Below are 20,828 nucleotides of genomic sequence, written 5' to 3' on the forward strand. Positions count from 1 at the left end.
TGATAATTTACTTTCTTTGCCTCTCAGATGCGTCTGCAGCCCTTCAGGTTCGAGCTCTGAAGGATTACTGCAACAACTATGACCTGACCAGCCTCAACATCAAAGCAGGAGACGTCATCACGGTAAAGCAGCTGTTCCTGTCAGACGCAAGAGGATTTAGTGTGATGGTGTATTGTGTTCATTGGAGGCTCATGAATTTTTAAAAAAGCTGTAAATTTGTCTTCCATAATAATATGATTGAAACGAGCTGCTGATCATTTTTAACTGTTTTGTATAAGCTATTAATTCTGGAAGTTCAAATAGGTGGATACATTTGCACTGAAGCTTGAAAAGTGCACTAATATTGTTCTTTAAAAAGCATAAATTCCCCCTTAGAGTAGCTTCAGGTGCAGTTATAATATTGTTAATTGTAGTTAACCCTTGAAAGCCAAGCGTATGGTGTTCGTTACGTGTTTTTGTGAGTTTTTGAGACGTCTACATCATCAGCATGACTTTTTTTACCCTCAAAAAATGATATAAACTGCATGACAAATTTTTCAAGACTAAATTGCAAAAATATGGCTCATATATGCAGATTAAAATTTGATAATAAATGACATAAAGGGTCAACAAACACATATTTCTGGCAGTGATTTCATTGTTCAGGTTTTAAACGAAGAAAAAAACCCTTGAAAATATTAAAAGTGTGTCACATGTGCATATTTGTTTTTTCACTGCCAGAAAAAAACAGAAAGTGACATTTTGTATGAAATGATTTACCAAACATTTGAAATAAATGGTGACACTGCGTAATCCCTGCAGACTCCTTGTCCACGAGTCCTCCCTCCAATCCACCGATTAGCCTGACAGTTAGGACACTTTTCCATCGTTGCAGTTTTCTGGAATCAGAAATGCAAAGACGATGGTTTCATCCTTTATTTGCCGTGAGCGTGTTTCACAGAAGCATGTTTTCACTCCCTTCATCGCAGTGATGAATATTTATGAGCATGTTTGAAGCCTTTGGGGACTTATTACAGTAGCGAGGAAGCCAAGTAGTGCCAACGCTCTTTTCCTCAGGGTCTGAATGAATAAGTTGACTTTGGGGATTTAGCACCAAATGTGCAGCTTTGTGTTTTTTAAAAGAATAGAATGATAAAGTATTCACGTTGGAAAGCTTTAAATTAAATTCTGTGGTATTAATCATTTATTAATTTATGTATTGTTAATTTAATGTAGTGGATGTGCTCGCCTCGCAGGTTTTGGAGCAGCACCCCGACGGACGCTGGAAAGGCTGTATCCATGACAACCGGACAGGAAATGACCGCGTGGGCTACTTTCCATCCACCATGGTGGAGGTCATCAGCAAACGCACAGGTGAGTTTGCGCGTATATGCGCGCGCATGTAAGGTTGTGTTGGAGCTGCTTTTGAAATTTTGGCTGCTAAAAAGCTTCTGCACATGAGTCAGGCACATGTGCACATGTGGAGCGAACGCAGGAGGTACTCGGAGGCAAACATCTGTAAAACCCGTACATTAAAGGTAAATTCGATAAAAACCCTCAGCCAGCTTTTTTTGAATAGAGCGAGTTAAAATAGAGACACATCAGAGACTTTCATCGCTTTCATCTCATACACTGGGAGAGGAGCTGTCTGTGAGTCAGCCAGCATCAAAGTGGTACCATACAGCCACCTGTCATCTCTGCATCGCTCAAGTTAAGGTCCAAGCCTGGTGGAATTTTTGAGAGCACTGCATCAACCTGGGGAAAAAATTATAACAAAAAACCCCCAAACACAAAACATTCAGGTGGTCGACCCAAGGTCATATATCCCACAATTACCGACATCTTTCTTATGCCACCACAGACAGTGTGAAAGACGGATGAAGTCACCATGATGTCATACACTGGCACTGCAACCGGTTGCTCATTGGTTAACAAATTGTCGATCACATGATGTTTGCCAATGAGCTTAACGCAGATAATCCTCTATTTTAAACACAGTATGACTAACATTTAGAAAATAGACTTTTTTTATTCAGTATGGCCTGAAATGAGTGAAGTGTTTCCAGCCCAAAAGCTACGTCCATGTTTTACATGTCTGTGGTTGCAGCTTACCCCCACCTCTTAATTGTTGACAGGAAAATACAAATAAAACCAAAGCTAAACATTTCTGTACATAAAAGGACTAATTTGACATTCCAAGATAAAAATGTCTGCCTTTACATGGGAAACGCTAATATTAAGCTGCTGCTCCTAGCATTCAGATAGCTTAGCTTAGCTTAGCACAAGACAAGTGGCTTAATGGAGCTCAGAATGTGTGCTTATGTATTTTATATAAGTAGTTACCCTGTTGTTTCTCACCAAATGCTATAAAAGTAGCATTAGGTGAGAAAACTGACAACATGTCGTATTTGTATGCCAATTAGCTTAACTTTAGCAAGACTAGATAATATTAAGTTGCTGCTCCTAGCATTCAGATAGCTTAGCTTAGCACAAGACAAGTGGCTTAATGGAGCTCAGAAATGTGTGCTTATGTATTTTATATAAGTAGTTACCCTGTTGTTTCTCACCAAATGCTATAAAAGTAGGTGAGAAAACTGACATGTCGTATTTGTATGCCGATTAGCTTAACTTTAGCAAGACTGAAAACAGCTAGCCTGGCTTTGATCAGAGGTAAGAAAATCTCCCTAATAGCACCTTTAAAGCTTAACATTTAGCACGTTAGATCTGATTTTATAAAAAAGTATAAACATGTTTTAGTTTAAACCTTTTTTCAGGGTTTAAGATGAAACTACTGGCTGTTGTCTTCTAACCCTCTGCATGAATAGACATTCCCCCAAAGTATCAAACTTTTATTTGTTTAGCATGTAAACTTTCATTGCTTGGTGCGCCCCTCCATCTTAATCAGCTTTTATTCACCTGGATGAAACGTACACAGCATATTCAGACCCATCCTGTCGTCTCGGTGTGACTGAGCAGCCACAGAGAGGCTCAGATGTTTGTAATTGTTTGTCGTGTTGGTCCCTATAGGTCTGTTTACCAGTATATGTCTTCTTGTCTTAGACTGTATGAGTGTCTCTCTAATTGTTGCTCACCACTGACAGCCGTTACCTGTTGTCTGTTCATGCTCATCACGTCCTCCTCTGATTACCTTTGCACACTGCATTACCACCTCGGCACTATCGTGGCATCACCCATCCTTTCATACACGAAATCATGCAGCAGCTGTACGCCGCCTTATACTGTATACGGCAGCTGTATGCAGTGCAGAAACAGCTGGAGCGCTCCCACTTGGCTTGCAGAGCCAGACTGACTAATCACTGCTACCGCTCATCCGCGCATACACAGATACACACTGTGCAGCATCAGCAGCAGCTGTTCTAACAGGAAGTTTCATTTACTCAGCTGTTTTTCATCAATTTTTAATTATTCTTTTCTCTCAGTCAGTCCCCTCTCCACGTTATATTGCTCTCATCTGCTCTTTTATTCCCACTAAGAGGGAAGCAGCAAAACTTTTCAGAGACAACCATTCATAATTTGTCCTAAATGTTGTAATAAGGCTTGTGCATTTAAGCGTTTAGTTTCAGTGCAGAGTGACCAATCACAGAAACAGAACAAACTTTAGCAGCTAGCTTGTGAAAGAATGTCTAGGCAATTATCTAGTTATAAATATTATTTTTGCAGATTTGTTAAGTCAGCGTTGTTGTGCTAGTGTTGTGCTGCTACCACTACTAGCAATACATTATATAGAATTATAGACTTCAGTATAATGTGGAAGGCATCAAAACTACGAATGAACACATTATGTAGTAAACACAAAAGTGTAAAATAACTCAAAACGTGCTTTATATTTTAGATTTAGATTCATTCATACTTTGATTAAAGTAGCCACTCTTTGCTTTGATTACTGCTTTGCACACTCTTGGCCTTCTCTCAATGAGCTTCACGAAGTCGTGACCTGAATGGTTTTGCAACATTCTTGAAGGAGTTCCCAGAGATGCTGAGCACTTGTTGGCTCTTTTGCCTTCACTCTGAGGTCCATCTCATTCCAAACCATCTCCACTGGTTTAAGGTCAGGTGACTGTGGAGGCCAGGGCATCTGGTTAGCACTCCATTACTCTCCTTTTTGGTCAAACAGCACTTACACAACCTGGAGGTGTGTTTGGGGTCATTGTCCTGTTGAAAAATAAACGATGGTCAAACTAAACACAACCCGGATGGGATGGTACACCACACCTCCATCCTCTGTTCAGCTTTTCTGCATCGCACAAAGACACGGCAGGTGGAACCAAAGATCTCTAATTTGGACTCATCACACCAAAGCACAGATGGTCTAATGTCCATTACTTGTGATTCTTGGCCCAAACAAATCTCTTCTTCTTGTTGCTTTTCCTTAGTCGTGGTTTTTTAGCAGCTATTTGACCATAAAGGCCTGATTCATGCTCCTCTGAACATGTAGAGATGTGTCTGCTACTGGAGCTCTGTGTGGCATTCATCTGGGTTCTAATCTGAGGCGCTGTTAACTTGCGATTTCTGCAGCTGGTGGCTTGGAGGAGTTTATCCTCAGCAGCAGAGGCGACTCTTGGTCTTCCTTTCGTGTCCTTATGTGAACCAGTTTCATTGTAGCACTTGATGGTTTTTGCTGCTGCACTTGGGGACACGTTCAAAGTTTGAGCAATGTTATGGACTGACTGACCTTCAGTTCTTAAAGTAATGATGGACTGTCGTTTCTCTTTACTTAGCTGATTGGTTCTTGCCATAATATGAATTCTAACAGTTGTCAAATAGGGCTGTCAGCTGCGTCCCAACCTGTCCTCTGTGCAACACAACTGATGGTCCCAGCCTCATTAAGAAGGCAAGAAACTCCACAAATAAACTCTGACAAGGCATACCTGTGAAGTGAAAACCATTTCAGGTGACTACACCATGACGGTCAGTGACCGAAGGCCAAGGGTTTGCAGCGCTGTCAACAAAGCAAAGGGTGGCTACTTATCCAGCCGGTACTAAAGCTAGGAGTCATCAATGCTACATTTTATTGTTTGGTTACAACTGGCTAATGACTTGCAACAAAGTAGCAAATTTAAAGTGAAAATAATACACAAAATACTAATACAACAGAAGTGAAATACATTTTAAGTATGCACCTGCAAGGAATAAAATATATTGATTGCCAATTATGTTGTTAGCTCGCACACTAGAGAGAGACTGTCCTAACATCGCATCAGGTTAGCATGCTATCTTCTAGCATGCATCAGGTTAGCATGCTATCTTCTAGCATGCATCAGGTTAGCATGCTATCTTCTAGCATGCATCAGGTTAGCATGCTATCTTCTAGCATCGCATCAGGTTAGCATGTGTTCAGCTAGCTTCATTACTAAAGTGCTATCTCTGGTTCAGAACATCTTCTTTCTATATTCTAAAAGTTGTTATTATGTTAACATGAAAAATAAAATGCTATTCCAACAAAAGTATGCAGTTGCTGTCGTAAGATGCTATGCAGCCTCTCCACAATGGTTGATACAAACAAGATATTTATATTAATTTGCTCCTCTGTGCTGAGGCAGGTCTCTACCTCCAACATTTACTAAAAGAGGCACATGTGAGTGAAAGACCTACATGTTACGTAGAAGTAACACTTGTAGCTAATAACATGCAACAGAACATATTTGCTGTTTTGCACAGTACCACTGCTTGATTCAAATGCAAGTTTATTATCAGTCCCTCAGCCCATTTCCACTTTCACGGCAGCGCTCCGTTCATGTCATTCCACTAATGCTCACAGCTGTTTGTCACTTACTGCATCTACTACATCAGCTTTGTCCTTCATTCCCCTCTTCCTCTTGGTTTGAGTTCTAACTTCAGTCCTTGTTTTTAATTTTCCTTTTTTTTCTTCCCTTCTTTCTTACATGTAATTCTCTGTCTTGTTGTTTGTTTGTCACGTGGTGGTGGCTCACTGTTGGCTGGTTGTGTGTGTGTTTTCCGTGTGTCGTCACGGTGGGTGTTATCTAGGTTTGGCCAGCACAGTCATTTGCACTCAACAGTTTCAAAAGATACCGCTGGTTGCCCCGGCGACGGTTGCCCCTGCCAACGCAGTAGTCAACGGCAACGACACCACGTTCCATCAGATCCATATCCTGCCTCCACCGCCTCCTCCTCCACCACATTCCCATCAGCCACTGCTTCCACTTTTCACTTCCTTTGGCTATAACAGGTCACCCGTGACAAGCCCACAGGGAGACACACCTGCTGCCCCAGGTACACGGCCCCTTTTTCATTATTATTATTGTTATTATTATTATCATTATTATTATGTTTATTATTATGAAAGCTTTAAGGGATGCTTTCCTTATGTTTTATGAACTAATTGCAAGTTTAAAAAAATCTGATTGGCTATGTAAGATTCAAATTGGCATTTTTCCTGTTATGAAGGCATCCATTAAAGTTTTCTGTTATTAAATCATTATCCATGTAATTTTATGTGTTGCTCATACTGTCTAACTTTTGTTTTTCAATTGTTGCTGTTGTCATTTCCATTACTGAGATCCAGAATCCGCTTTGGGGAAGAAGAGTTTAGACCTCCTGATATTTCTGGTATTATTATTTTAGTTGGCTCTGTGGACAGAGATCAAACCGTGCAGGGAAATAGTTGCAGACCATTGCACAAAAAATATGCAATACATACAGTTACAGGAATTACATTACATGTAAAAAAGATTATTAAATAAGAACCATAAAAGTTTAGATAGTTTGTCTTTTTAATCTCCAGCATACATAACAGTCATTTCAAGTGGGTGATAAAACTCAGATGTTTATTGTTTTTTCTGTGTTATTTTCCATTATTATCCATGAACTCTATTCCCCTATTACATTCAAATTGCTTTAATATACATTAACCTCTTAACCCTCTGTGGTCATGACAACCCCCAGTTCTAACCCAGTCCCAACACTAATCCTAACCAGTATGAGAAGTTAACTTTTATTTTTATTATCAGTCAGGAAAAAGAGAAAATAGTCAAACTGACACATGAGAAAATGCACGTTTATTTTCCTTATAAGAGACCATTTCATCTTTCTCCAAAATACAGGACAGGGTTAGGGTTAACCTCTGGCAGCTCATCTGGGGTAGTGGGCTGGATTCAGGTTAGGAAATCGAACAGTGTTTAGGAGAAAAATCATAATGCCACAGTGAATATACAAGACTTCATTTGAAAGGTACCAGTTTCTAGTTTCTGAAAGGTTGCCAATGTAACGTTTGGCTAAACAAAAAATAGCCTAACCAAGACAACTTGCTGGTAACCAGAGCGCCTCCTGGAACGCCTCACCCAGGAGGCGCCCAGGAGGAACCACCTCAGCTGGCTCCTTTCGATGTGGAGCAGCAGCGGCTCTACTCTGAGCCCCTCCCGAATGGCCGAACCTCTCACCCTATCTCTAAGGAAGAGGCCAGCCACCCTTCGGAGGAAGCTCATTTCTGCCGCTTGTATCCGCGATCTCGTTCTTTCAGTCACTGCCCACAGCTCGTGACCATAGGTCCATCCACATCCATCTGTCCATCTCCCGCTCCTTTCCCCGTCACACGTAGAGCTGGGCGATATGAGATTTTTTCATATCACAATATGTTTTTTAATTTCAGGCGATAACGATATATATCACGATATAAGCCAAATAACTATATTTGTAAGATTTAAATGTGCCGTTGCTCACAAGTAAAATGTGAAATAATCAGAAGCTTGTTTTGATTTAAATATTTATTTCCCATAATAAGTTCAACAGGGTAGATGTACTTAAGGAACATGAGACTTTTTCAGATAAATAAAGGCAAATATTGCAAACTAAACAAAAGGCAGCCGCTAAAGTTTGTTTTACAGAAGAACAAAACTGACTAACTTTTGTCAATATCAAATAAACTGAGAACTAAAAGGAAATTCTCAATATCTCCTTGTTGTATAGCTGAGCTTTTCAAACAGTTTTAAAATAAAGATGCTACCGGAACATTCTTCAAATTCTAGGTGCAATTATATATATATATAACTTTAGTCTAACAAAAGCCGAATGACGAATTAGCGCTTCCAGTCAGAGATTGAGCATGCACCGCTTTATTGTATTTCCAGACTTGCTTTCGGCACAATTTACAGTGCACGCTACTCTGTTTTTGTCAGACTTGAAATATCAGAAATACCGTCACACTACAGAACTTCTGTGGCTCTTCCGTTCGACAATCTCTCCGGCATTGGAACCGTTATCGTTCTATCGCCCAGCTCTAGTCACACGTGAACAAAACCCACTTAAATACTTAAACTCTTCCACTTGGGGCAAGAACTCGTCCTCTGAGGTTGACCCTATATTTAGGCAAAACAGTCATTGATGGGACTAATGTAAATACGTGCCAGGACTTAAAAGAACAATCAGACATGACGTACTCTCAGTGTGTGGGGTTAGAGTTAGGGTTAAATTACTGATTCATTTTGCAGAAAACTATTTTACATTATTTGGTTGCATTCAGACCTTTTCAGTAAAAACAGCCCAACAGATGAGCAGAAGACAGACAAGCAGTTGATGCTGTTAAAGTGGTGCAACTGAACAGCAGTGCCACATTTTTAAATATGCTTTCAGCGTCTTTGCTAATAAGAGAAGTTAGGTGTCAAATAGGCTGGGTAGGCTCCTCATTTTGTGACAAACCTCTGTTCTCCTGAGTTGGTTTGTGCTTTCGTTGTCTTGATTTTTGGTTTTTACAGTTCGTTTCCGTTTGCTTTTGTTCTTCCCTCCCTCCCTTCACCATCGTCCCAGCCACCAGGGCAGCCCTGCTCCTTATCCCGACACGCTCCACTCGAAGCCCTCTCCTGAAAAGCCAGAGTGTTTTCTGTTCTGTCCTCGTCCTGCGTGCCGTTTCACGTCTGTTCATTTTAACATCACTTTTACCCACCTTGTTCACTTACCCTCACTGGATGTGAGTGTGTGTTTGTGTGTGTGAGTGAGCTGGTGAATTGTTTCACTCTCAGGTGTGTTCATGTATTGAAGGGTTTGGAGAGTTACAAATCGTTATGATTGACAGAAACATACAGTCAAGGTGTTTTTCTTTTCATATTGGGAGGAGTTTTAGTTTGTAATACTTTTGGCGTTTCTCTTTACCAAATGGGGACATTTTCTAGCTACTCAGTGAGAAATTGCTTCCTGAATAATACAAATTTTAACTTCTTTGATTGTTGAACATGAGATATTAGGGGGGAGAAAAAAAGAGTAAAAGTTGGCAACTTACAAAGTCTAAAATGTCAAGTGTTGCATAAGAGACCCAAATGCATTGCTAGAAAATGTCCCCGTCAGTGCTGTGCAGGTAAGTTTGTCACTGATTGTAAACGGCTCTGTGAATGGGAGACCATTCTGTTACCTCGAGCAAAACGAGTCCTTCCTTTCATCATCATAACGATGTCAGCTCAGCGTGTTTTCTCTGAGCCTCGATGGTTCAAAGACGGCACATTTCACGAGCAGCTGGAATATAGGGCTCAATGAAAGGATGTGGAAACAGACTGGTCCCAAGGTCACTCTGAGGGATGCAAAATGTCCACGAGGAGCTGTGGCATCGCAGCTCAGTTTCTCTGGAGCACTGTTGGTCACACATGTAAACCATTATCCAGCCCTTATTAAGATGGTTATAATGGTTTATTTATAATACTCTCCAAATGCACTACAGCAGCCCCATTCTGAACAGCCCAACATATATAATCACATATTTTTGGATGCATTATATATGTATGTGTATGTACATTATGGCATATATGTGTATATACACAGATTTTCATGTTATGGATTTATTTATGTACTATTGGTATATAAATGTTTTCATATATCTATATATATATATGCTGTGTTTTTTTCTGTGTGTGTGAGAGAGAGAATAAATGTGTGTAAGTTTGAAACCTTTATTGCTCCTCTCTCCTACTGGACTCACTTCCTGTCTTTTTCAAGAATTACTTTAGAGTTAATTTAATTAACTCCACTTTATCCTCGCTGTTCTGAGAATAGGAAGAATATGAATATGAACATACTCCAGACGACAGTGTAAATTTATCCATTGCAACTTTTTTTATGGCTCAAGGCAGGTTGTGAGTCAAGATGCTGTCGTCTGAAGCGATTTAGGACTAAAATGAGAAAATGTGAGGCCACTGAGAGGCGTTAAACCTAATCTGGGAACCTCAGTAATCAGTCAGCCGTTACCACGGTCTGCACTTGGTTTAAAGTATATTTAAGGAGCAGATTTAATATCATATATTTTATACAAACTTATACATATAATATATATAAATATATATCATATATGAACTTGTTACATAGTACAGTACACATACGTAGTATTGATAGCTGCAGTATTAAGTGCAGACCTGTGTGCTGACCTCATATTAAATCCACTCTGAGGTCAAATTTGAATGCTAAATATCACAAACGTATAAAAAGAAAGAGCAGACGTAAGCCCTGCAGGATTATTGTTAATCTGTGAGTCTTATGACATGTGGGTCAACCTGGTTAGCTATACTAGCACCCAAGGATATATTTATTATAGTTTATAAAGCCTGTGAGGATTTTGATCTGACATTAAAGTGAGCTGGTTTGCTTATAGTGGTGAACATGTGGACAGTTACCACTAGTCCCACTTGTTCTGTGGAGCCTTTTAATTGAATACAAAGCTACCATATGTTGACTCATGACAGATGGTGTTAGCAGCTACCTATGCTAGCTATGCTACCTATGCTAGCTACCTATACCTACCTTTGAAATGGGAACATTTAGCAGCAAAATAGACAATTATTAGTGTTTTTATCAAATAAAAGTGTAATGCATAGCTGCATAAATAATTCTGTTCCACTCCTGCGTAGTAGGCAGAAAAATGAACTATGACTGCGTTAAGTGGCAGAACAACACCACTTTCCTCGGTCACTTTAGAGCAGTTAGCGGCTAACAGTGGTATTCTGTGTTGAAGGTTGTCGCGGCTCAGAGGCAAGTCCTCAAAGTTCTCCTACCCCGTCCAGCGGGCCCCATGGAGGCTCCAATGAAGAGATCTGGGTACTGCGCAAGCCTGTGGCAGGTAACTAAGCCGCGCTGCGCTGAGCCCTCAATCCCTGAAACCTGAAGGTCTGACCAGGGGTCAAACAGTATCTGACGCCATTCAGAAAAACTTTTCATACCCAGCGCTGCCATTTCTAAGTGCCTACAGTAGTACAAATGTGTGGAAGACAGAAACCACTCATCTGTTTGAGATGAGTGGTTGATGATGTGGTTTGAAGGCTTTCAGGTACTCTTTGACCTGCTCCTGACAGTCTCCCATCTCCTGCTTATCCTTCCATCCGAAGCTTAGCTGAAGTCAGCGGCCTTATGTGTAGGACTGCAGCCATCTGCATCGGTCTACAGTCTTTGTGCGTGCGTGTCTTTCCAACTGCTTGTGTGAGGACATCAAGAAAGCTAAAAAATCTGAGAGAAAACCCAAGAGAAAAGATGGTGTGCGCACGTGTGTGTGTGCAACATGTATGAAAGTGTCTTTATTCCACTTTTCTGTTCGTCACTCAATCGTCCGTCACCCTGTCCGTCCTGTGCATCCAACCACATGCTGCCCAGTGCATTTCAATGGAGAGTCACACCTCTTACCACACTGCTTTGGATATCAGCTAAACCACTCAATGCGTGTGTGTGTGTGTGTGTGTGTCTGTGTGCGACTGTATGCATCCATCTTGTTGCATGTTTGCATTTGTATGAACAAAATCTATACGTGTTGTTTGGGCGGTTGCATGCGTGTGTGAATGTATGTGTATGTCGTCTGTGTGTGTGTGTGTGTGTGTGTGTGTGTGTGTGTGTGTGTGTGTTCCAGGTGGAGATCGCAGCAGCGTCGGTAGTTCCGGCAGTGTAACCAGTGTGAGGTCATCAGGCAGTGGGCAGAGTGCTGGCAGCGCTGCACACATCCTCCACGCACAGGCTGAGGGGGTTAAGGTACCCTACACACACACGCACACACGCACACGCGCACACACTTGACTAAACCTAACGGATGATCTTAAACAAGTAGTGAAATTTTCTGAGGTATTATGAAATGGTCCTTTAGGCTACGTACACACTGCAGGCGAAAGCGCATCAAATCCGACTTTTTTGACCCTCTGCGACCATCTATCCGATCATGGTGTGACAGTGTGAACGGCACAAATCCGATATTTCCAAATCCGATCTGGGTCACTTTCGTATGTGGTGCTGAATCCGATACATATCTGATGTTTTAGAAAGCTGCTGTTTGATGGTCAAGTCGCATTAAATCCGTCTTTTACGTCACTGACACAAGACAGACGTCAATTATCAGTGAACGCTTCCTGCCCATCCAGTGAAACTGTTGGGAAGACAACGTTGGAGAAATGTGAACATTTTATTTGTTCTGTATAATCTGCAGATTCTGACAGAAATCTGCAACTATCCTTTGAAGCAGCGCTCCTCTAAAACAGCAATAAGGATCATTATTAGGTTATTTACATTATTATGTAAATAACAAAATAACTTAAAGCAAAAATTGGGAAACGTAAAGTCTGAAGTCTTTATATTAAGGCCATCAGTCAAACAATACTGTTGCTCTGGGTCTAAACAGAGCGCGTTGTGTGTGACGTCTTCTTTTGCGCATGCGGCCGCTTTGAGCGTTCACACTAGAGTTTGCTGTCGCATTTTATCTGTAGTGTGAACGAGCAGACAAAAAAATCGGATTTGATCAAAAAAATCGGATTTGAGCATCAAGACCTGCAGAGTGAACGTAGCCTTAGTTTGTAAAACATAACAAGCTGGGAGTTAAAAGCTGAAATTGAAATATTTGGGGCTGTGCAATAAATTGTAACATCTCATGACTGGTTACTTGGCTACTGGAGGTCAAAAATGACAACTGAACAGGCTTTGGGGGCTTGTGTTTATTTAATTTAAACAATTTTATAAAAGTATAATGTAGCCAGTGTGACAATATCCATTGGTTTTGACTATATTTTAGGTTTCAAGTTCAAAGTTAGTAGAGTGCTAAGTTATTAGGTAATGCTAGCAAGTTTCGAGACTTTCATTCATGTGGGTTTCCTTAGTGCTAAGGCAACGGGCTAATAATGGTTCAGTCACACTAAAGTTAAAACTGCGGCCTCTGCACCTGGGAAAACTCTGCGCTTGCTTCCTGATTGCATTGTAGTTACAGCAATTAGTTGGTGGCTGTAAATCTCTCAGGTCCCGCCCACTTTCATTGTTCAGGTCGCCTGGGAAATGTGTCTCCAAACAGCTGCAGTCCAACTGATTGCACTTACGCGTATATTACGCCACCCAACACGTTCCTATATTACGAGTTTGGAAAAATGAGGAAACATGAGAACTGTTTGGAATCAATCTACACATGCACGTTTATTTTACTTAAATCGCTTTGGAAAACACTAACTAAGGTTAAGGTAAGATTAGGGTTAGGATTAGGGATAAGATTAGGGTTAGGGCTGGAATACACGGCTGGAACGTGTGTTACTGCAGGAGCGTCATCCTATTCGATTTCATGCTCAATCTTATGCGTAGCATAGGAGCGTGGGTGGTCACCTTTCCAATGGAACGCCTCGGGATGTGAGAAATCGTCGGTATAGTGAGTGAGAACGGGCTTCACTTCCAGGTACTCCGAAGGTTTGCAAACCTTTGTAAAGGAATAACATTTTGCCAACAGCTTTCATCAATCTGAGTCTAAACCTGGTTTGCAGCTGGTTGCATTCTGGTTATATTGCTATTGTTACACCACCACCCTGCACCATCCAAACGTGGCACCAGTTTTACACTGAAAGCAGACCGACTCCATCTAATTGCTGTTTTATCGCCATCTTGATGAACCAGAGTCACTTCACAGTAACTGACTGTGTGGTTGCAGACCTGGTCCACATCTTCAGAGCGATGTTGTTTCAGATACAACAACATCTCAAGTTCACTGGTTCCAGTGATTTTTCTGATGGTCTCGAACCACAGTTTATCCTAGTGTGACTGTAGTATAAAATACTAGTAAATACTAGGAAACCTGCAGCAAACGCTTCAGGGTTTGGCTCTACCACCATGTACATCATCACTGATGAAGGCTTACACGATGATACTAATCCTGCTTTTAGAAGATCTATTATATTGTATCTAATGTACAATATAAAGCGCCTTGAGGCGACTTTTGTTGTGATTTGGCACTGTATAAATACAATAGAATTGAATTAAATAGAAGATATAACCTTTGTTCCTTATGAATGTTCATTTATTCCAACATCAAAATCATTTTTATTTCTTCTGCTGTTTGAAGCTACAGTTCAGGACGTCACATGTAATTAGTTTGTAGGCAAACAGATGATAACTGTACTTTGACTTTTTTATGCTATGCCTTTATGAACTCTACCTTTACCTGGTAGCTTTGTTATAGATAAGATGTAACATAAAAAACCCATTTGATAGTAAAGTATACCACGGCGTTAAAGATTGAAGAAGTGGCACAGAGATATGCCACATGGACATTATATTCCACATTTTTCTGTCATAAAAAGATGCAGACGGATGTCAGTTATTTAAACGTACTACAGTAAAAGAACCACGCAGCAGATTTGTGTAGCTCGGTGAAAGCCTCTGTTCTCTGCATCTTGTTTCTCTTTCGTTGGAAGTCCAATTTTTTTTGCAGTGTTTCAGCAGGATGTTTTACTGTGATTAATGCGGTGGCAGTCAGCATACATCAGGGTTTTTTTGCCAAAAGACAGCCTTTTCCACAGAGATCAATGATGTAGGTACTGAATCTATAAAAGGCAGAAACAGCACTCAAGCAACTGACTTTTTTCTCACTGAGGATATGATATTCAGCAAAGGTGTGACTGTCCCCTGAAGGCAACAGTAGATAATTTAGAATGAGTATACGAGCATGAAATGGACACTTATCATCAGATATCATGATTTCAGGAAACCAAACCCTTTAAAAGCATGTTTTATCCAGGATCGATGGCCTGTGGAGTAACATTTATTAGAAGCGATGCCACATTTTTCTTCAACAAATGAAAAGTAGAATTCATTATTCCTGAAATATACTCACATGTACTTTAGTTTTGCTGCTACAGCCTCATTTGTTCTGGTGTAATGTGCAGCCTGTGGTGACTATTGTAACAGTAGTGAGTTTATTCCCTGCCTTTATATATAACCTTTCCATACTCCTGCCATTGTTATGTTTTAATGTGCCTCAGATAAATTCAATTTGGCCTCCATGTTGGCACAGGGAAGCCAACACATGGTTTTATGTCTATAATAAAAAAGAAAAGAAGCTCTGACTGAATTTTCCACCAAGTTTCCAGCTGTGTGGTTTGTAACAAAAAAAAATCACCTAATAGTTATCTTAATAGCTTAAAAATGAAGGATTTCTTACCGTGATGCATCAACTTTAGTATGTTTGGAACAAAGAATATATGATAATGTGAAATGTTATTAGCTTTTGCTTGATCTGAACATGTCTTTCATTAGAACATTAAAAAACTGATTTGACCAACTATGTATCCATGCAAGCTGTGGTAAGATATGCACAGTTTTATAGTCTTTACTTTCTATATGATGCTAATTCTGACAGTAAAGTCTTGCTAATGAAGAGCGCCATGTTTGAGATCGTACACTGTGGTTTGCTAAGTGTACAGAGGAGCAAGGTGTTCGACAGAAGGGGGTTAAGGTTAACAGAAAGGTTTTGGTTAGCAGTAGTTAACCGAAGGGACTACTACGCAACTCCTAGCTCAACGCAGTGATACGCTAATGTTAGCTAAATGATATTTACCTTAAGTAGCTAATATCAGCGGGCCAAGGCTAACTGGGTCATGGCTGATAGACAAAATTAAAACTTGGCTGCAGCTTCTATGTTGGAAAACTGAAGCCAATTAAGTGTCTTAAACTTTCCACCGAATGGCCACCAGATGGCGATAGCTATGGTCGCAAAAGACATCCAGTCCAACAGGCGGATGAAGTGTGGCCCTTTGTACTTCTGTTCATGTGGACGTAGCGTTTTCAGAGGGAGAAATGTTTCGTCATTCATCCAAGTCCTCAGTCTCAGCTGACTGCAGGTTTCCCCAATCACCTAAAGAAAGCTCCAGCCGATCCGGGAGGGAAGGACAACCGCTGCCTAAGAGAAAACCCGTAGTGATCCCGTACGTGTCAGGAGTATCAGAACAGCTGAGACGCATTTTTTCTAAACACCACGTCTCCGTGGCTTTTAAACCCCAAAACTAGCTGCGCCAAAAACTGGTCCACCCCAAGGATCGGGTCCCCCGACACAAACAGAGTAACATAGTGTAGCTGTTAAGTGCAGGAGGATTGACAGGATTTATACATCGGGGAAACCAAACAACCTCTGACGAAGAGGATGGCACAACACAGAAGCCCTGCAGTCTATTTACACGTTTTCATCTGAAAACGCTCCGCGTCCACACTAACGTTTTCAGACGTTTTCACAGACTTGTGCGTCCACATTGAAACGGCCGAAAACGCTTACGTTCCAGTCCTGCGCATGCGTGAAACGCAAGAAGATTCAACCTGCCTCATTTCTGTCTGCTGCTTATTTATTTTCCGTCTTTTTGAAACGTCGCGGCAAAATGTCGAGGAAAAGCTTTTTTTAAATGGACTAACAATGAGGTGGAGTTGTTGCTGCGAGTAACACAAAATTACAAAGTTGCAAAAGCGAGTGAGAACTAAAGAATTTAAAGAAAAGCTCTCTGAATCATGTACAAACTGTTATTAATCTTTAACAGGGCTGTCAAAATTCAGAGCAAAGAAAACTGCTGTATAACGCCCTCCGCTATCTTAGTTTAATTGGTCACATGACTGCATCACATGACTAAAATGTGTCATCGTTTTCAAAAAGGCTCCGGGTTCGCTGTCCACACTGCGATGCAAAAACGTCGTTTTCAAACGTATCCGCTTTGGAGAGCGTTTTCAAAATGCTGCGTTTTCCTTGAACAAAAACGGCGTCTCGGTGTGGACGGGAGGCCAAAACTCAAACGAAAACAGCGTCTCGGTGTGGACAGGAGGCCAAAACTCAAACGAAAACAGCGTCTCGGTGTGGACGGGAGGCCAAAACTCAAACGAAAACAGCGTCTCGGTGTGGACGGGAGGCCAAAACTGAGAGAAAAAGATGCTTTTTCAAACGAAAACGTATTATAGTTTGGACTGAAACCTGCAGTCAGCTGAGACTAAAGACTTGGATTAGTGACGAAACATTTCTCCCTCTGAAAACGTCCAGATGAACAGAATCAAACTTTGGGATGATTGAGCATCATCGAGATGAAAATATGCTGTATTTTCAGCATGTTGAAAAAAAATGAATGCCACGTCAGGGCAGTAAAAAGAAAGTCGTTAGAAGTTGGTGCTCCTGTGTATGAAAGTGTGGTCTCATAAATGTGCTGTTTGTGTGGACTTTTTTCCAGCTTTTAGCCACCGTCTTGTCTCAGTCTGCCAAAGCGAAGGAGCATCTGATGGAGCAATCCAAGTCTGTGGATCAGCCTCCAGGTAGGCCAGAAAAGAAAGATGGCTTTCTCCGTTTCCTCTTCTTGTTGCTTATTACTAATCTCACCGCCAAGTGTTTTAGGCATACTGTAATATTTGATAACACAAACCGAAGCACAAGCAGCAGGAAGCTGGTGAGAGAAAGAAGAGCCAATGGTTTCTAATAAAGAGGAGAAGAGCAGAACCAGGGAGCAAGAGAGTGGGCTGAGTCTTAATCCACAGGTCTTTTAGAAAATGTCATCATTTACTTTCACACACAAAAAGATCTTGGCTTGTTTGGTAGACAGATGGCCAAGGCAGGGGATGTAGGAGGGAGTGTAGAAGGGTGTGATTGGTTAAAAAAAGGTTTGCTGTATGTTGGGAACCAGGAATTCTATTGGTTGAGCATCAAAACAATGAAGACGACCGATCGCAAGGAAGTTAAAGGAGGAGATTTGAGGTCAGATAGCAAGCGATAAACTCACCTGTTGATCGACCCAAGTATGCAAGCACAGGACGACGATTTGTGACTGGCCAACAATATTTCTCCTCACAGGCTCTGCCAGCTCGTCTCGGACGTCGAGCCAATCAGGCTGTCCACTCCACGAAGCGCCGCCTTATGATGCCACGGCAACCAGGAAGGGGGAGGGTCCATCGGAGGGGAAGGTAGGACAGTCCCAAATCCCTACAGATTCCGCCTTTCATGCAAACACATACAGGCAGTCGCCACCATCAGCATCTAACTGCAGGATGATAAGAACGTAGCTTCTCAGTCACCACAACCACAACACTCACTCTCACACTTGTACACACACACACACACACACACACCAAGATGTCCCATCGGTTTCTCTCGCAGCTGGCTTCGTCCGTGCTGCGAGTTTTCGGATGCAGCCACGACACGGTGAGTGTGGGAGTGGATCCTGTATGAGCGTGAGCGAGGAATCGTGTGTGCGTGTGAGAAAATCCTGCATTTCTGTTGTCTTTTACCTGCTGGCCATTGTTATTCGCCCCTTTTAGTTGCAGCTTCTCTTCTTCCATTGCTGCATTTTTCTTACTTTGCTGGAAAAACATCTGATCGTGCACCTGAGGGAAGGACATCCTCGTTAGAGATTGGCGGGTGTGTGTTGTGTGTGTGTGCTGGCAGGGGCCCAGCACTGTGCATAACGTGGGTGGACATAGCACTAAAAGTGTGAAATCTGAGCTTGCACCATGTGCAATAAATTGTCGTTTACTGTACAGTGTATGTGTGCATGTTTGCCCATGTGTTTAACTTCACGTGTCATTGTACAATCGTTTCATGTTCTAAACAAAACCAAAAACAAAACAGTGAGCATATTTAAGTAGCAGGTGGTCATGGTGATAGTGTGCATCGCCTGCCTGCAGTATATGTGTGCACACACTAGCATGTAAGCCATGTTCTAATGACCATCTGTTAGCTAGAGTCCTGATTCCTCTGCACCCAGCTTCACAATACTTCCCTAGACGGGTAACGTGGAAGAATGATGGGAAGAACGATGGGAAGAACGATGGGAAGAACGGCAGTGGTTCTTGAGGGACTTTGAGGAAGCAGGAGGGTTACGGGAAAAGAGAGAAAGAGCCTGAAAGAATGGAAAAACAAGAGTGACAGGAGGAATGTGGGAGTTTAAAGAAAAGCAGCGTGTGAGTGGGAAGAAGTCAAGCAGTGGTTTTCCAGTTAGACCGATTGCTTTTCCATCTGCTGTCACACAGCAGGACACTACTTTAACCATCATAATAAAGGTCTGGGTCATAATGAAGGTCACCAAGCAACAAATTTACCTGGGACTGCACAGCGTTTTTATTCCTTCGACCCTCACCCCATATATTGATACGGTGTTCAGTCTTGATTGGGTCCAGTTTATAGAAGTCAACACATGAGCCTCAATTCAATTCAATTCAATTTTATTTATATAGCGCCAAATCACAACAAATGTCGCCTCAAGGCGCTTCATAGATACAGAGAAAAGCCCAACAATCATATGACCCCCTATGAGCAAGCACTTTGGCGACAGTGGGAAGGAAAAACTCCCTTTTAACAGGAAGAAACCTCCGGCAGAACCAGGCTCAGGGAGGGGCGGCCATCTGCTGCGACCGGTTGGGGTGAGAGAAGGAAGACAGGATAAAGACATGCTGTGGAAGAGAGACAGAGATTAATAACAGATACGATTCAATACAGAGAGGTCTGTTAATACATAGTGAGTGAGAAAGGTGACTGGAAAGGAAAAACTCAATGCATCATGGGAATCCTCGTGAGAAAAGAGACGTGCTGACTTGTGCGTACAGCCATACTGATGAATATAACAGTTACTGTGACAGATAGAGAGCATGCATATCATAACACCATATAAACAAACTTATCAAGGCAGAAAACTGTATCCTGTAGTTGTCCTACATGATCAATATCAAATCACATGGAATATTCACACCACATAACAGCATTGATAACCTTTCCCACATTGTCCAACTTTTATTGCTACACATTTAATCAAACTTAATGAAGTTCTTTAAAGCCACTAACTAATTTCTTAAAATCTGTATAAAGTATCAAAATCACCTAAATTTATTTTAGTTATTTCAAAAACAATAACACTTGGTTACTCCAGTAGCCATCGTAAGAAGTCAAAGATTAGCTTAAAGTTACGTTTAACAGTAAGAGGCCTGTCTTTGACCCTGTGCTATTGTTGCACTGTAAAACAGGAGGGAAATATTTGCTAGTCCGACTGTTGTTTAGCATGCTAAGCTACATCCCACACCCAGGATTTCCAGGCCTCAGTGGCTTCCCACTTTTCATGTCGCGTCCTGGTTAGCTAACATCTGCCAGTCTAACAGACGCCAATCACAGATAAAACATGGACAGAAAGCTGAACTTGTAATGTGAATTTTTAACGTTTTTGAGTTAACATGCAATCAGTCAGAAAATCGGGGGAAGTGTGCGAAAGCAAATGTGCATGCTTCTAATTAAGAGCAGCGTTTTCTGGCGTCGCCTTTTTAGCAGCACTGTGCAAAACAAACAGTAGACACTGTGTTTTTTCTCTGCTTTCCAGCTGTAAAGTGTAAGATACAGATTAGCCTGTTGTTGCTAATCTGACCTTCTGTAGTAGTTGAGATTCTGTCGACTGGACGTTTTCCCTTCCTAACCTTAGCCTGGTTTTCACTGCAGGACCAAGGCAGGCTGTCCAGGGCTATTTCAGTAGCCAGCCAGCTTATAATACAGCTGAATCATCCATTAATGTGTAAGAATTAGCTTAGGACCACCCTGAAGATGACAAGACAGGCACAATATGAAGTTTTATGGTCATTAAAATGTAGCCCCTCTTTTGCCCTACTTGGCCCTG

At 41.5% G+C, this 20,828-nt stretch overlaps 1 protein-coding gene across 6 annotated transcripts in view; it reads left to right on the forward strand.

Moving 5' to 3' along the window:
• The window catches only part of caskin1 (CASK interacting protein 1), a 123,562-nt gene that overhangs the window by 85,284 nt on the left and 17,450 nt on the right, over window positions 1-20,828 (forward strand). For 3 of the 6 annotated variants that reach the window (XM_085157043.1, XM_085157044.1, XM_085157046.1), the window contains exons 9-15: window positions 28-122; window positions 1,236-1,353; window positions 5,986-6,231; window positions 10,946-11,050; window positions 11,828-11,946; window positions 17,415-17,496; window positions 18,029-18,138. In XM_085157043.1, the coding sequence (XP_085013169.1) occupies window positions 28-122; window positions 1,236-1,353; window positions 5,986-6,231; window positions 10,946-11,050; window positions 11,828-11,946; window positions 17,415-17,496; window positions 18,029-18,138 (875 nt within the window). The remainder of the gene's footprint in view (window positions 1-27; window positions 123-1,235; window positions 1,354-5,985; window positions 6,232-10,945; window positions 11,051-11,827; window positions 11,947-17,414; window positions 17,497-18,028; window positions 18,139-20,828) is intronic. The other 3 variants (XM_085157045.1, XM_085157047.1, XM_085157048.1) reach the window with 3 other exon arrangements.

This window comes from Neolamprologus multifasciatus, chromosome 4 (genome assembly GCF_963576455.1).
Source record: "Neolamprologus multifasciatus chromosome 4, fNeoMul1.2, whole genome shotgun sequence".
In the NCBI taxonomy this organism is placed as follows: Eukaryota; Metazoa; Chordata; class Actinopteri; order Cichliformes; family Cichlidae; genus Neolamprologus; species Neolamprologus multifasciatus.